Source organism: Leptosomus discolor, chromosome Z, assembly GCF_034619465.1.
Source record: "Leptosomus discolor isolate bLepDis1 chromosome Z, bLepDis1.hap2, whole genome shotgun sequence".
NCBI lineage: Eukaryota > Metazoa > Chordata > Aves > Leptosomiformes > Leptosomidae > Leptosomus > Leptosomus discolor.
In genome coordinates, this window is record NC_141419.1 from 65,988,715 (window position 1) to 66,004,418 (window position 15,704).

The window sequence follows — 15,704 nt, forward strand, 5'->3', positions numbered from 1 at the left end:
CAATTGCAGGCATTTACATGCCAGTTGAGCAAAAGCTTGGAAATAAGAAGGCATTTTTAAGAACATTATTAGCAATACAAAAGTCAGAGAAGTGACTCTCCAACTGGCCGCAGTAACAGCTGGAAGTATTTTATCCCTATTCAGTCCCAGCATCATCTCTTTTTTCAATTACTTGAAATGACTTTTCCAAATATGATTTTTTTTCCTTTTTTGGTGATGTACATCATTTTACTCCTTTCACTCCTTTGGATGTATATTCTTGACCCAGATTTTTAATATATATCCTGTACCAAGCAGAATTTCAAGACAAGAGAAGGAAGTAAGTTTGGCATAGGAAAAAAGGATACCTTTGATAATTTTTCCTTGAAATACAAGCAGAGTAAAATATGAGTAATCTTCTAGTGACGGAAGCTCACAACTGTTGTACCAGTTCAGGCCCAGGGTAGCTGAGCATGTACACATATCCCACTAAAGCAAATTAAATGGAAATTCAGCCATGCCACATGCTGATTATATTAAGAGCCCTTAGACCTGCTACAGGACAGAAAGCACATTGTGGACTCCAAAGTAGCTTAGAGTAAATGAGAAGTAAGTGATTAAATTTAATTGATATGTGTATCTTAAGGCAATAAAGGAGCTGGGACTTCCGTATCAAAAGCTAAGAAATGATTGTAGGAAACAAAAGCAAGCATAACATTTCTTGGAGAAAATAAGCTGATGTCTTCAATTCTGCCATTTCAAACCTCTGTAGGAGGAGGACTTCTACTTTTCTGGGAACTGAAAGGTCTTACAATTCATCTACAGCTATTTTTCCATGTGTCAGATAAAAATGCACATATCACCTGTATTTTCATCCTACTTCCTATGGACCCCAGCAATTTAGTGTTAAAATACTTGCATGTAGTTATTTCCAGCTGTATGAATTTGAATTCCTGTTATGTTTATGAATAAACGGTGACTCAAACCTGTACAGTATAAAATGCAGTTATTCTTGTTTCCCAGATGTTATGCTATGGTGGCAGTGCCACCTGTGGAATCTCTGTATACTCTCTAATCTTCTCATTGCCCCAGGTAAAGCCTAGATATGCCACCCTTTTCAACTCAGAGAACAAACTCAGGCAGAGAAAAGAGGCTCAGCAATAGAAGGCTGATGCCTTTAATTAAATCACAATGAAGTCTCTAATTGCAGCCCAGCGAAGAGTCTTTTAAATAAACTTGCATGTGTTATAGCAAACACTCCAGATGCAAGGTGGAAGTCAGTCACTAGTTTTTTGAATTAGCACATCTTTAAATTGGTTTCTACAAATAACACAGAAAGCATCATTAAAAACCATCGACCAGCCTTGAGCAAAAAAATCAGAAGCTCCTTCTGCTGCCCTCTCTAATGCAACTAGCAGTCTCCTGAGTCCTTTTGTAAGCCCCCAGTCAAGCTGCAGTAAATTTTCAAGATTTTTCAGAGCACATATTTTTTTTACGAGAAGAGAAACTGATGCTGGCTCCAGGCATTTATTTCCTAAATGATCTTTGTTTTTAAAATGTACTAACTCAAAACTAGCTTACCTCAATCAGAGATGGCAGCAGCATCTAGGCTATATGCAAGCATTTCCACTTAAGCAAATCTCTGCTAAGACACATACATGTCAGCTCTGTAGCAAGAAAATGTATTGTCCCTGCCTCCCTTTACAATATACCATCTGGCTCCCTCCTGTCTGTGGTGGGTTGACCCTGGCTGGATGCCAGATGCCCACCAAAGTCACTCCCTACTTCAGCTGGACAGGGGAGAGAAAATACAACAAAAGGCTTGTGGGTTAAGATAAGGACAGGGAGATCACTCACCAGTTACCATCATGAGCAAAACAGACTCGACTTGGGGAAATTCGTTTATTACCAATCATATCAGAGTAGGATAATGAGAAATAAAACCAAATCTTAAGAACACCTTCCTTCCCCCCCTCCCTTCTTAGCAGGCTCAACTTCGCTCCCGATCTTCTCTCCCTCCTCCCCAGGAAGCAGCACAGGGGGACAGGGAACGGGGATTGCAGTCAGTTCATCACATGTTGTTTCTGCTGCTCCTTCCTCCTCAGGGGAAGGACCCCTCACACTGTTCCCCTGCTCCAGCATGGGTCCCTTCCACAGGGTGCAGTCCTTTGGGAACAGACGGCTCCAGCGTAGGTCCCACACAGGCTCGCAGGTCCTGCCAGGAGCCTGCTCTGGCCTGGGCTTCCCACAGGGTCACAGCCTCCTTCAGGCACATCCACCTGTTCTGGCATGGGGTCCTCCAGGGGCTGCAGGTGGGTATCGACTCCACTGAGGCTCTCCAGGGGCTCCAGGGAGACAGCCTGCCTCACCATAGTCTTCACCACAGGCTACAGGGGAATCTCTGCTCCGGCGCCCACCTCATTCTACACTGACCTTGGTGTCTCCAGTTGTTTGTCTCACATATTCTTACTCCTCTCTCCTGCCACAATTCCTCTTGCACAATAATTTCCTGTGCTTAAATATATTGTCACAGAGGCACTAGCAGCATCGCTGATGGGCTTGGCCTTGGCCAGTGGTGGGTCTGTCTTGGAGCCAACTGACATTGGATCTGTCAGACACAGGAGAAGCTTCTAACAGCTTCTCACAGAAGCCACCGCTGTAGCCCCCCTGCTACCAAAACCTTGGCACACAAAGCCAATACCCTGTCTCACTCGAGAAAACGCTTCATCCAAAGTCTCATGGCTTTTGCTTTCTCCCTTTTCTAAGAAGGATTGGTACTATAAAATTAGTATACCTTAGCCATAGAAAAATCTAAAAGCCTGGTAGTTCTGAAAAAATAGGATCAGTATAGAGTGTTGAACTATCAGCTTGAAATATGGAACAGTGTTGGCATACTTTCAGTACAGATTTACCGCATCTTACTAACAGATCACATTGTTCTGAAGTATCATTTCAAAGTGAGTGGAAATTATCATCACCAAGAACACTGCAAGTTCTGTAAAAAACACCAAATAGAAACAGATATTATACCTGAACTAAAAATCTAGTGTGCCACATATACTCTGCATTTGCTGCCCAAATACTGGTTTTCTCATGTTTATACATTCTGATTCAAATGCCACAGTAATGACATAGCAGCCACGGAAATGCTCAACAGGCGAAGTCTGTTTTAATTACAATTACAGATTAGGGGTCTAACTTCTAGTCTCTTCTTTCACATCCTTTTATTCCAATGTCAAAGAAAATACATAGTGAGGCATTTATGTTTGTATTTACTGTCCTCCTGACTTCACGTCCAGCCTAATAAATTCGTTAGCAAGACAAGTTGTACAAATGTTGCCTCTGCATCTCTTCTGTTAAAGCTCATTATTTCCTTTTCTTCCTCACTTAACTTTTCCATGTTAGAACACCTTCAGCATTTTTGCTGTTTTCAGCCACTAACAAAAGTGGGCTGGACCCATACACCAGTGCTGACAGCCAGGAGCAGCACTAGCACACTGCCCACACACCCTTCCTGAACGGGAAAATCATGTTAACTGATAGTCCAGCATGGGGCTTCTTCAACAGAAAAAAGACAGAGGGAATCATCTAGTATGTGCAAATGTACATGCTTTTCAAATTTGTGAAATAACTCAGAAGAGGAATCTTTTTCAGGAGAAATGAGGAAGGGGAAGAGAAGAAGAGGAAAGGGATGTCTGAGCTTTACTAAGGCAAAATAAGTATCCCAGCAAGAGCAGAATGGCAGGTAACTGCCTATAATCTAAGATCCAGCCCAAATAAAGCTTCATATTTGCTTTGCCATAAACTAGGTTCTGCCACTTTTCTCACAGAAAGAAAGGTGTTTGTGGATCATGCCTTAGGTGCATTTTCAGCAAGGAGACACCTACCTGTGTAAAGAACAAAGACGGTGAAGTCAAAGGCAAATAATGAATTTGTTACCCATCGCCATAATCTAATCACTTAACTATGATACAGGCATTGGTATGGCATCTACACTGCTGAATGCAAAGTCAAAAAACAGAGAGAAAATGACTCAAAAGTTAATGAACTTATATTTTGGGTGCTCTTTTTCCTGGAAACATTGGAAAATGTTGCCCTAGAAGGCTGCAGGATCTTCCTTAGACATCTGCAAGACTCCCTGGGACAAAGCAAAATTTAGTGTCGAGCCCGTCATGAGCAGGAGGTTGGGCCAGATGATCTTCCAGCCTAAGTGATCCTATGATTTTTTGAACTGCCTTTCTACAAGCTTGAATAGACTTTAAAGTTACATTCAAAAACCAGAAATACCTGTAATTCATTAGAAAATCAGCACTTCATAATGTTTCAACTATGCCTGTACAACTTGTACTTGCCCAGTTAGCAAACGTACTGCTGAAATGGCTGATGCTGCCTCACGCTGTGCCATCTACTTCTTCAATACCTATTAATGTTTATAAATACATAAAGGGCGAGTGTCAGGAGGATGGAGCCAGGCTCTTCTCAGTGATGGCCAATGACAGGACAAGGGGCAACGGGTGCAAGCTGGAGCACAGGAGGTTCCACAGTAACATAAGGAAAAACTTTATCACTGTGAGGGTGACAGAGCACTGGAACAGGCTGCCCAGAGAGGCTGTGGAGTCTCCTTCTCTGGAGACATTCAAACCCCTCCTGGACGCATTCCTGTGTGACCTACTCTAGGTGGTCCTGCTCTGGCAGGGGTGTTGGACTAGATGATCTTTCGAGGTCCCTTCCAACCCCTAACATTCTGTGATTCTGTGAATACCTAGGAAATGTGAGCTAGTTAAACCAGTTAAATTACAGGTATCAGTCAACCCAATTCAGTTAAAGTGGCACAAAAGTTACATGTTGATTAAAATAACTTACTTTAAGTTTAATGTGCTGGTGGATTATTTTTGTAAATTTATGGTAGAAGAAACCACTCAAACACAAATGGGGATGTGTGTATATACATACATAAAGCCAGTTTAACTAAACAAAAAAAAATTAAATATATCATTAAACAACAATTTATGTTACAGAAGGCTGTGGCTTGGCCTTCTGGGATTGTAACATCCTCTTTTATTAACCTTTTTCCACATGGGAACTCTCTACTTTATATGGAAGTACTGATGTATGAATCTGTAAATACTATCAATACTTCATTTTCTACACTGTCTATAAATCACATCAAGTCAGGACAGCCCTGGGCAGACATGATAAGTCACTGAGGTAAGTAAAACACACTTTAAAAATAATCCCCATTTATTTCAGAAACAGTACATCAAAGAAAATACTTGACTTGTGCATCCACAGACTCCATAAATAGTTTGATAAGCAATTAGTACTGTGCAACCAACTCACAACACCCATAGATTTTGAAGTGCTTAGCAACATAATAGAACATCGTTGTTCTCATTTTACAGCTGGAAGAGCTGAAACAGAAAACTCAGATGACTTGTCTGAGGTCTCATAGGAAATCAGTGTCACAAATGCGGAAAAAGACCCATGACTCCTGACTCTCAAACCCAGTCTTAAGCCACAGAGGACTTGACCATGACTAAATTCATAAACAAAAACTGAGGCCAAAAAATGACTTGGTTCTTTCAGTTCAAATAAAAACCAAAGATTTCTCATGGGTACAAGATATGGTCATTACTGGCAATTTGTGGATTGGTAAAACCAGATATCCCAAAGTCACTTGTGGGAAGAGGCCACTTAATAAAAGCCAGATGGGTAGAAAGAAGACAGCAACATGGAGCAAACTAGACCCCAGGAGCCACTGGAACCACGAAATCCGAACTTGTGGCAGAGCAACGTTCCCAAGAAATCCCCAAAATGCCAAGAGGCATTTCTGAGTTGCAAGGGTTTCTCAGAGACCCCTGTACCCACAAACACTTCCCTCACACAGCAGCATGGGGAGCCCAGCTGCGAGGAGGCTTCCAGGCCGCTTCGCTACCAGGAGGCCTGGCAGGGCCATGGGAAGCAGAGGCTGTTGGAGAACAGTTGCTCTACAGCTGAACCAGGGCTTGCTCAGGCATCTGTCAGCCTGGAATCATGGTGGCACAAGGCCACAACACTTGCACAGAAAGACACTTCTACACAGGGTCTTCATTTCTGCAATATGGCTATTCTTATGATTACAGCTCAACTTCGTGTGCTTTGCATTTCAAGATAGCACCACATTGCTGAACCCTAATTAGAAATAGCATTTGTTATCCACTGTGTGTAGACACACTGTCTCAAGAGGACTGGGATATCACAGGAGGATTATTTCTACGGGAAAAGACAGAAATGAAGAAAGACCTCTTTTGGCATGGATACCTACTCTAAGGGTCTGCAGCGACTGCCCTCAGGGCACACTCGTACACTACCTTTGGAGAATAACAGTGCATAACTGTTTCAATCAACCACCATTGATTTCATAGGCATGGCATGACACCTGAACATATGCTTCACAGGAGGAAAAGCAATGAACAGATGAGCTGGGAGAAGAGAACGATGCTATTGGCTATGCAGTATCATCCAGTCATATTCACATTGCAAAGATCTTTGTTTGCTCCCATAGATGGGAAGTTTGGGACTTCAGGTGAGGCCACATGGCTCATTTGGTGTCATGATAATGTCTTGGTTTTGTCCATGAGCTGCGCACTTCCAATTTTCCTGAGGTAGTAGATACAGAGGTCTTTGTTTCATACCTTTAAAAAAACCAAAAGTGAAGGAAAAAGGGACAGGGAGAGACGCATTGGAGTTTCTTAGGAAATAGGCAAACACACTTGTTGTAAAACATGTTTCTGAAATACTCCATTGAAACAGACAGTGCCAGAGCCTCCAAAACCAAACATCCTCTCAGAATCACCCTGAAGAACAATTACAGGTTTATTGTGGCAAGTTACAAAACAGTTAGAGAGGCATGACTTTTCATAAATAAATGGCCAGGCACCTGGCTCTCCAGGGACCTGAACGTTATGCAGAATGGACATTTGGCTCACTAACATCCTGCAGCAGGTCAAGGCAGGGGAACTGCAGGCGCTGTGCTATAACAGTACACAGTACTGACACCAGGCAAGACAGTGTGCTATACCAAGGCATTCCAAGAATTTATGTGCAGAAAGTATTTATCAGAGGACAAATTTACCCACTCTTTCTGTTGTTCTGCCAGTTTTTCTGCCAAGCATTTTACCAGGACAGGGTCTACTTTGGAGTCAAACTTGTTGGCAAACCAGTGCCCATAATTCAGAAGCCATCTTAATTCTGCAGCCCCATAGATGCAGACACTGCGAAGGTGAGTACCAGTGCAGGGAGGATACAAATGTTCTTCAAGATAATTCCATTTCACCAGACGAGTTTTGCTTTGTAAGTCTGTTATGTCCTGGGCTGACCTTGGAACTTCCCCAGGGACTCCAGGAACACGTACAAGAGTAGCCCAGAAATGTTCATCCGGAGAGTACGTATCCCTTGACCACTCAAAAAAATCTTTTGCAAGAGAGCTTTTAAGGGTATATTGAATAAATGCTCGACTTAAAACAAAATAGGCACTGCCTACAAATACCTCGATATTATGAGGTGGTGGATTCTTGGAAATGTTCGTTTTTACAGGCATTTGCATGTATTCATAAGGCACTTTCATAAGTTCATAATGATAAGTAAACCGTTCCCTTTTGCTGCTGCTTGGCTTTATAGTTTCCAGCATGTTTCCTCCACCGAGTTTCTTCAGTTCAGCGATCAACTCAAAATTTGATCTCAAAGGGAAATCATGGCCACACAAATTAATAACATACTTCCAGGGAACTGAAGAGTCCATCAAATCAGACAAACAATTGAAGTCTGCTTGCAGCCGTGAAATATGTGCGTAGTCCACCGTCTCCAATTTTGATGCAATGAAAATATTGGGGAAACATTTAGCTAGATTGTTCATAGCAGATTTGAAACTTTTTGCTGCTTTTTGGTCATAATGGATGCAGTAAATATTTTGATGACTGTACAGTGAATGTATGAGCCTTTCTACCATTACTGCATCTTTGTGAACAACCAAAGAATAGGCAACTGGAAAACTCTCCTCCTCTGGAGAAACAGGTTTTAGGTGGTATTTCCTAAGTGAACGATAGACATGGCAAGCACTTGTCATTGCTATGACATCTTCATCAGCTAAATCAATTATCTCTTTTCTTCTTATCTCTAAAGTCTTGCCAATTTCATGGGGATCTTGTTCATATATAGATGAACAATTAATTTCATACTGGAACTCATTTCTAAGGTAGGAATACCTGTTTCTAACATAAGAAGAAGTGCTCAAGGAGTGCTCAACCAAATAAATGCCCTTAGAGGGAAAAAAGTGTCTTTCGACATGGAAGAGCTTCAGCAGTGCAATTAGCCACCCCGTAACACACAGTATCAGGATCTTCCTTCGTGAGGGACATTTGTAGGGACGCTTGTGTCTCTTCATTCTGCAAGATAACAGAGACATGATGGTATTTTAAATCAGGAACAAAGCATCAGAGACAATTCCAGCATCTAACAAAGACATGTGCACACCAGTCTGTCTACAGCATAAACACCACCTTAGCAGGACAGGGCACTGGAAATCTGCAGTTTCTTTCTAAACATCATGTTAATTCAGAGACGGATTTTACCACAGTAACTGGCAAAGATTTTATTCCCCTGAATTAGCTGACTGAAGGCAATATAGCAGCTCAGATTTCAGATGATTTCCAGCTAAATAATTGTGTTGGAACAAGACTCCCACTGTTTGTTTTCCAAACCTTTTTTTAATTTCTTATTAGTCACAAACTGAAGTACAACAACTCCTGCATTGGCAGAAAATGACTGTCCTCTAAGTGAGTAGGAATGATTGTTTATTTTCCTGAGTAACTCCAAGGAATTCAATGGAAGCAGCAAGGGGATCTCCTGTGAGTCTGCAAAGAATGTGTGCTTAATTGTAGACGTTAGTATTTGAAAAAAAATAAAGCATTAAACTGAAAGCTTTAGAAGTCAGTCAGAGCATCCTAATTGTCTCTTAACACTGGGGCTAGCCCATGAAGATGTTCAAGGGGAAATGAATTCTCTTTCCATCCTCTCCCAAAAGGGCCTGACAAGCCCAAAGTCCTCCCTCTGTCCAGATTTCTTCTGGAAAATACTGATAACCTGCCCTGAAGAAAGAAATGGATGAAGACATAGCACTTCCATGCAGGGGAATGAGTATATAATATAATCTTTTGAAGGCAGGAGGGGTAGTAGTGAGCAATACAGCACCTACCCTGTTCTCTGCCATGCAACACAACCTCAGACGCAAATGCAAAAACACACACATGGCCTCTTTTTACACAGCAGGGTATTTAATAACATTCCTGTGTAGCAGCTTAACAACTGAGGTATTACGACAATAAAACCTAAATACAGTGATCCTCTTTCCATATAGCTTTGCTTTACCAGCTGAGTGCAAGCAGCATTGTTGCTATCCCTGAATTAAAATTATACCAGAGTCTACATCCAGGTGCAGCATTAAACTTTGCTCTACTTAGCTTAAACTAAGCCCTACTTTGACTCTAAATTGAACACTTCCCAATATTTTCTTTTGAGAAGAAGCTGTTCCAGAATGCTTCAGAGTGAATGAAATGGTGGGGCTACCAGAAGCAGCTCAGATGTCTGCAGATCCCGCATATGCATGTAAAATCAAGTATTGAGGTGTGCATACAAAACTTACTGCACGACTAACTTAGGCATCTTTAGCGTTCCCACCAATGCCAGGTCTGGCAAGCTGTAGCTTTAGTTAAAATGCAGCCTGTCAAGGCAGAGCTGCTTCATTAGTCTGCTCTCTCTGACTTTCCCCTTTCCATGTGCATCTTTCTCCTTGATATTTCTCTTCTGGGACCAACAGAAAGGAGAAGGAAATGGCACCTCCTTGTTTCATCTGGGGGTGCCAGGTATAGAGCAGGGAAGGGAGAAGGGTAAGCAAACACGTACCTATTTCGTAGAAGCCAGAGCTCAGCAGCTCTCTGCAGGTTTTACAGCCTCCAGGTACACTAACAAACAAAGAGAAAAAAACAGATCTATCTCCCCATGAAGCTGAAAATCCTGCCTTCCCCCTTAGCCATCAGGTGCTTTCCTTCACTTCTTCTCCAAAGTAATCCTAGCTCAATGTCTAATCCAGGTGTCCCCTTTACCTACGTCCTTCCTGTATCTATGTTCCTGGAGGAAAGTTGCTCTCAAAAGGCACTCTTAACCAAAGCCAGGTTTCCAGCCATGTGACAGAAGTCCTGCAGAGGGGAACACAGCTAACCTGCCCGGATTTTCTCTTTGGAGGGAGATCTGTGTGGTGTGATCTCGCTGTGAAGCCCACCTTGTGCCTCTGCCCAATGGTTTCCATGGCTACCAAGGACAACACTACCACTCCCAGCTGAACAGGGATCCTCATCTAGGGAGTGAATCTTCCCTTCCTTTCTCTACCTCCTTCAAAAAAGGCAAAAAGAGAGCCTGGACAAAGAAAAAGGAGGGCAAAAAAAAAGCATATCCTCTGCTGCTCCAAAACCCCTATATCTATGGTAGCCCTGGCCAGCTTCCACCCAGGGCCAAACATTCTGTTTCTAGGGAAACCAACAAAAAAGCCATTGTGCCACCCTTCCCTGCATGAAACTGCCAGTCTAGACCACTGGAGCCTGGTGTGGTCTGGAGTTAGACCAGGATGTGCAATAAATCACCTGGACAGTACTGAGAACTCCCTCTTTGCAGCTGATGAGCAAAGGATCCACACTCAGCTCCCTCAACATTCCTGTGGCTTGCAGCACTACCAACCACTAGACCCTATTGTGCCATCTAAAGAGGTCATAGAAATCCAGAAGACTCTGGTGACTTGGTTCAAATTCCCTGTGGAGGAAGGAATTAAGGAACACTGGTGAGATATCTCAGTTACTCCACCAAAGCCTTTGTTTATGGAGGATCTCCCCCTGATCCTGGCCAGCACCTGGTCAGTTAAGAGCATCAGGAGTCAGCAATTACATCCACAGCCCCACCTGTTTGTTTGTTGGTTTTTGATTTTGTTTTTCGTTACAACACACACTGTATCACCATCACCACAGTGGTCCAGACAGAACCAGGCCTTGTGTGACCCCAGCAACTCCTAAGCACTCTAACATCTCTCCTGCAGTGCAGTTCACCACTACTAATATCCTGCTGTCCCTCCTACTCCATCCTTATCACAATAAATCCGCACTCTCTTGTGGTTAACTCCAACACATTCCACAGCCAGGTTTGGTGTATCAACACAAGGGCAACAGCTTTGCTGTTTAGGCACAAATCATTTGCCTCTAACCAGGATAAAGTTAGTTTCCGCAAAAGACTGGGATTTCTTCAGGAACAGTGCAAGACCAGGGATTGAAATCCCTTGGGACAGAAGGGCCACCACAAACCTCATTAGGTTTTGATTCCAGTTCAAAACTCCTACTACTTACCACACGTAGTACTCAAACCCCACTCAGACATAACAGTGTACTGTACACACAGTCTTCTCTGGATGAGCAGGGAACGAATGACATGTGGCAGATGGGAACAGGCACTCATAGCTGCCTGAAGCACCTGCCTGGGGTAGCACTGACCAGATGCTATCTCTGGTTATCTTGCTCACCAGTATCTTTTCCTTGGGTGCTACCATACTATACACAGGACCAATGTTCCATCTTTTGCCCAAAGACTTTATACTAGGAAGGGAGCTTGGCATTGCCATCTTGCCTTGTTTCATAAAACATTTGCACCTTCTCTTCTACATGCAAGAAGAATCCTGAGGAAATTAAAGGAGACGGATCTCATCTTGCAAACAATACATATCACACAGCTGGTCTACATACACACACACAGAGCATCTAACCTGTTCAGGGCACTTACTGGCTGGGATGCAAAGTGCTGAAGGACTCAGGGAAGGTAAACAGGTGTTTTTGTTTACCCTTTGTACCTGTAAAGCAAGGTATATTCAAAAAAACCAGACATGCAACAAATACAAAGGAAACATATTTGTGTTGTGTAACAAAACACATGTTTTTACACAACACACAATTATAGCTTGTCATAAGGTACTTTAAAGACCATGAGCTCAGCAGGATTCAAGAAGGAATTAGGCAATCAGCTAGATGATGGGAGCTTCCAGAGTTACCTTCACCAATACATAAATAGGGATGGAAAGCCAAAGTCCCTGGAACCATGACATCAGGCAATAACCCACTGCCAAGACTCCTGACAGCAAACTTCTACCAATAAAAACGTTTCCTGCGACCATTGCTCTGTTCTCTGAATCTGCTTTTATCTACTGCTAGACCAGAAAAGGGTTTCCTAGTTAGATCCATGATGGTAATATTTGTATCCAACCCAGAAAACACCCGAGTTTTCCACTGGTATACTTCATTGCCTTTTTTTGTATTTTCCTCCTTGCAAGAAGCCGTTTTGGTCAGCTTTACGTGTTCAAACACTTGAAATCATTTGCTTTCTGCAACCGCGCAAGCTGCGCAATGACACGAAAATAGGAACAAGGTGGTGGGAGAATTTTACATCCTCCTGAAAAAGTTCAGCCGCATACCAAGTCCTTCCACTGGCTGAATGCTGTGTTGGCCTTAGTCAGCATAAAAAAAACCTCCCGACAAGACTGGGCAAAGGCTGAGCCATGCCGCTCTTAAATTGAAACTCTCGGTCCTTGCCTCCAAGGTGCTCTCCAGCCAGGCTCAGTTGTCCACATCTGCCTAAGGCAATGATGCCAGGCTTGCAGAAGGACCACAAAACACACTGCACTCTAAGTGGGCAGTGGAGTTCCATTCCTTTCTCCGTGCTTCAACCCAGTGCATACATCTCATCATTTGGGAGGCTCCTGGGACTCACACAACACTCATAAAACCCATAAAACCAGGGGATAAGCTTTCTCCCCAGTGTACTAAAGTGTTGAAAGTTATGAACCAAGCTATGGCCAGCTAAAGGAAGTGCTGGGAAGGAAGGCCAAGCTGAAGGCAAAAGGATGCTAGAAAATGCACATAAGGACATACACCAGAAGTAGACCTTGGTTTCTATTGACTTGCAGCAACTGGGGAAGAGAGAGAGAACATGGAAATAAGAACAGAGGAAATAACACATATTTGTCTATAGAGATTGATATATGTATTTTAGGAACACAGCAAAGGTTTGGGGAAGTGAAGTATGATCCGATCACAGGGGTATATATGTAAAGACCTGTTGCCTCAATAGTCACTTTCAGTTGCTTTCAGCCAGATGTGCAGTTTACCTTCCTGAGAAAAATTGTTGCTCCTGATTGCAAACTACTGAATCTTATTCTGGCAATCTGTAAGCATAAATTAACAGCCAGTGATGCTGCAAAAACACTCCAAAAGTGTGCAAACCCCTACAGTGGGCACATCACAAACATGAAAAGCAATGTTTGCACCTATATACCATCCATAGGCAACCTGCTTAGGTAAATCACCCAAGCTCATACCAGAACCTTGTCACGAAGGTAGAAGTAAAGTACACCTATAAGGGCCAGAGAAGCAAATTGAACCAGTGGCTATTTCTCTTGGCTTTTACAATACAGATTACTATAACAACATAGAAATGTTGAATTTCTACTGAAAGACTGTAATTGCTTGAAATGTTAAATGCTCGCAAGGTGAAATCAAAGGAAAGGACAATTAAAGGTGAATGAAAGCCTGCTTTCTGAAAAAGTGTAAAACAATTCTGATTCTACCTCTGCTAACTCATAACATTTCTACACACCACCAGACACTTACCCTGTAGACTTCCCTAAGCACACCTTTTGGGTGTGGCTAGCCTAGATCTGTCATGAGCGAAGACTGCAGCATGTCATGCGTGTATCCAACCGGGCCCCTCTCTATTGGAAGGAAAACCGCAGCACACCACTCCTCCCCCTCTCTGTCCCATGCTGACCCCGGTACAGCCTGGGCTCTGGGACTCTGCTCTTGGGTGCTGAGCAGAGGATGGGACAGGATTCGGCTCAAGAGCACAGCTGCTGGCCGGTGACTTTCTCCTGTGCCTGCCCTTCTCCATCCCACGCCATCCCTCCAGGAGTCACCCCAACTCCTGCACAGCCAAGCACTCAGGGACAGCAGGAGCTCCAGGTCTTCACTTGGCACAGGACTTCTATTCAGACCCTCCACAAGGAGGATACAGCCCTTTCATGAATGCTGGCTCCCAGGAAAATCCTCCTGTCCTCACTCTGCACCAGCTTTGGCTAAACCTCCCAGATTTTACTCTCTCCATGTTGGCCAAGAATAAACACCTGCCTTTGTATCAGTCTTATTAACAGACCCATCATCAATTTGTTACATCAAAGTTTAATCCACGGCAACTCATCTGACGATTTCTATTGGAGAAATCTGCATTTCCCTTGTTGCTAGCACCATAATACAAGATACAAAAAAAAATTTATAAAAATCTGGGAAGTGGCTCTCCCTTCACAACTGCTGCTCACATTCAGAGAAGACAGGCAAAGGCAAAGCATCCATTCCTCAATCACCAACTACAACTCTTAGCATCTCAAAGATCATGCCCTCAGCTGCAAAGATTGCTGTGTCAAAGGTTTCTTTATTCATAAAGCCAAAGACACCATACAAGATTCAATCATGTAATAAGAATGGGCGAAGTTGTTGAGAAGAGGAGAAAATCCCAGGCACTCGGCGTTCAGGTAGAAGCACAGCATAATGGCTGGGGAGCAGTCCAGCTAAAAGCTTCCACTCATGAACCATGGGCATTAATTACAACTCTGCTGACTGACAGCAAGGCTCTAGTGTGCCTCCTGTGATACTGAAATTTGAAAGGTGGTCTCTGAGAAGTGTGAAGCAAGGCAGGTGTGCTGCTAATGCCACATGCAACCTGGTCTGAAAACTCTGAACATCCCACTCTGTAAGCCATGTGAACAACCAGGTGCTTTTGCATTTCACCCCCGAAAAACATTAGTGTTGCCTCGAGTCAATATATTTCTTTCAAACTCAAAAGAAACATTTCCTATTTCAGGATTTTTTATTTAAACTGAACTGAAAAAAGTTCTAAAAGAAATCTAATTCTGAATGTGAACAAAGTATCAGAGGTGGCAACAATCCACGTTTTCACTTTTTTGCAGTTTAGCTTTTTTGTTTCGCCAAAATTAAGCTGGATTAGAGCAACATTTGCTTCTTCATTTGCATTTCTCATAATAACAAAGATGTTCTCTTTTGTAAAAATTTGTAGCAGTGGCAATCCTGGCCTCCAAGGTAAAGCCTAAGAGGGAGTGATGATCTGTCTGCCTAAAAAGCTCTTCTGCAGTTTCACCTGAATACCATGCAAGTTTTGTTGCATCCTGATCTGAACACAATGGCTAAGGCCACTGTGCACCAGCACAGAGGTAGCAAGGCCATTTGCAAATGAAGCATGTAACTCTCCTATATTATTTTATTCGTATTATTTATAGTTCCATAACATTGAACATCTAAGGTGCTGCGGAAACAACACCAGTCAGTGTAAACTTGATTTAAATTAGCTTTGAGTGTGCCTACCTGAAGTTTCACTGTATTTACCAAATCACTGCAAAAGCAGGCCTTTTAAACTACTGCAGCTCTTCTGTGCTATGCAGACAAATAAACTGTCATGGTTCACCTGGTGAACTGCAGATCTGGGAGAGCATAGGATACCTCCTACTGGCCAAGCATCTCTTCCCTGGAGGGAAGTAGATCACACATACACAAGGAGCAGGGAGAAGTTGTGCCCACCTCCCTGTGAGCCCATGC

General features: G+C 43.0%; 1 protein-coding gene across 1 annotated transcript; it reads right to left on the bottom strand.

Moving 5' to 3' along the window:
- Positions 1-6,559: 6,559 nt before the first annotated feature.
- On the bottom strand, positions 6,560-8,401 carry GCNT4 (glucosaminyl (N-acetyl) transferase 4). The gene is made up of 2 exons (XM_009962051.2): positions 7,098-8,401; positions 6,560-6,653 (listed from the first exon to the last, which is right to left on the bottom strand). Exons 1-2 carry the CDS (start codon positions 8,399-8,401, stop codon positions 6,560-6,562), a joined length of 1,398 nt encoding a protein of 465 aa, XP_009960353.2.
- Positions 8,402-15,704: the final 7,303 nt, after the last annotated feature.

Excerpts from the sequence above, each read along its gene's own strand:
- GCNT4 (XM_009962051.2), bottom strand. The coding sequence starts at position 8,401 with ATGAAGAGACACAAGCGTCCCTACAAATGTCCCTCACGAAGGAAGATC. Across the intron at positions 6,654-7,097 it reads CTGGCAGAACAACAGAAAGA|GTATGAAACAAAGACCTCTG; the intron begins GTGGGTAAATTT and ends GTTTTTTTAAAG.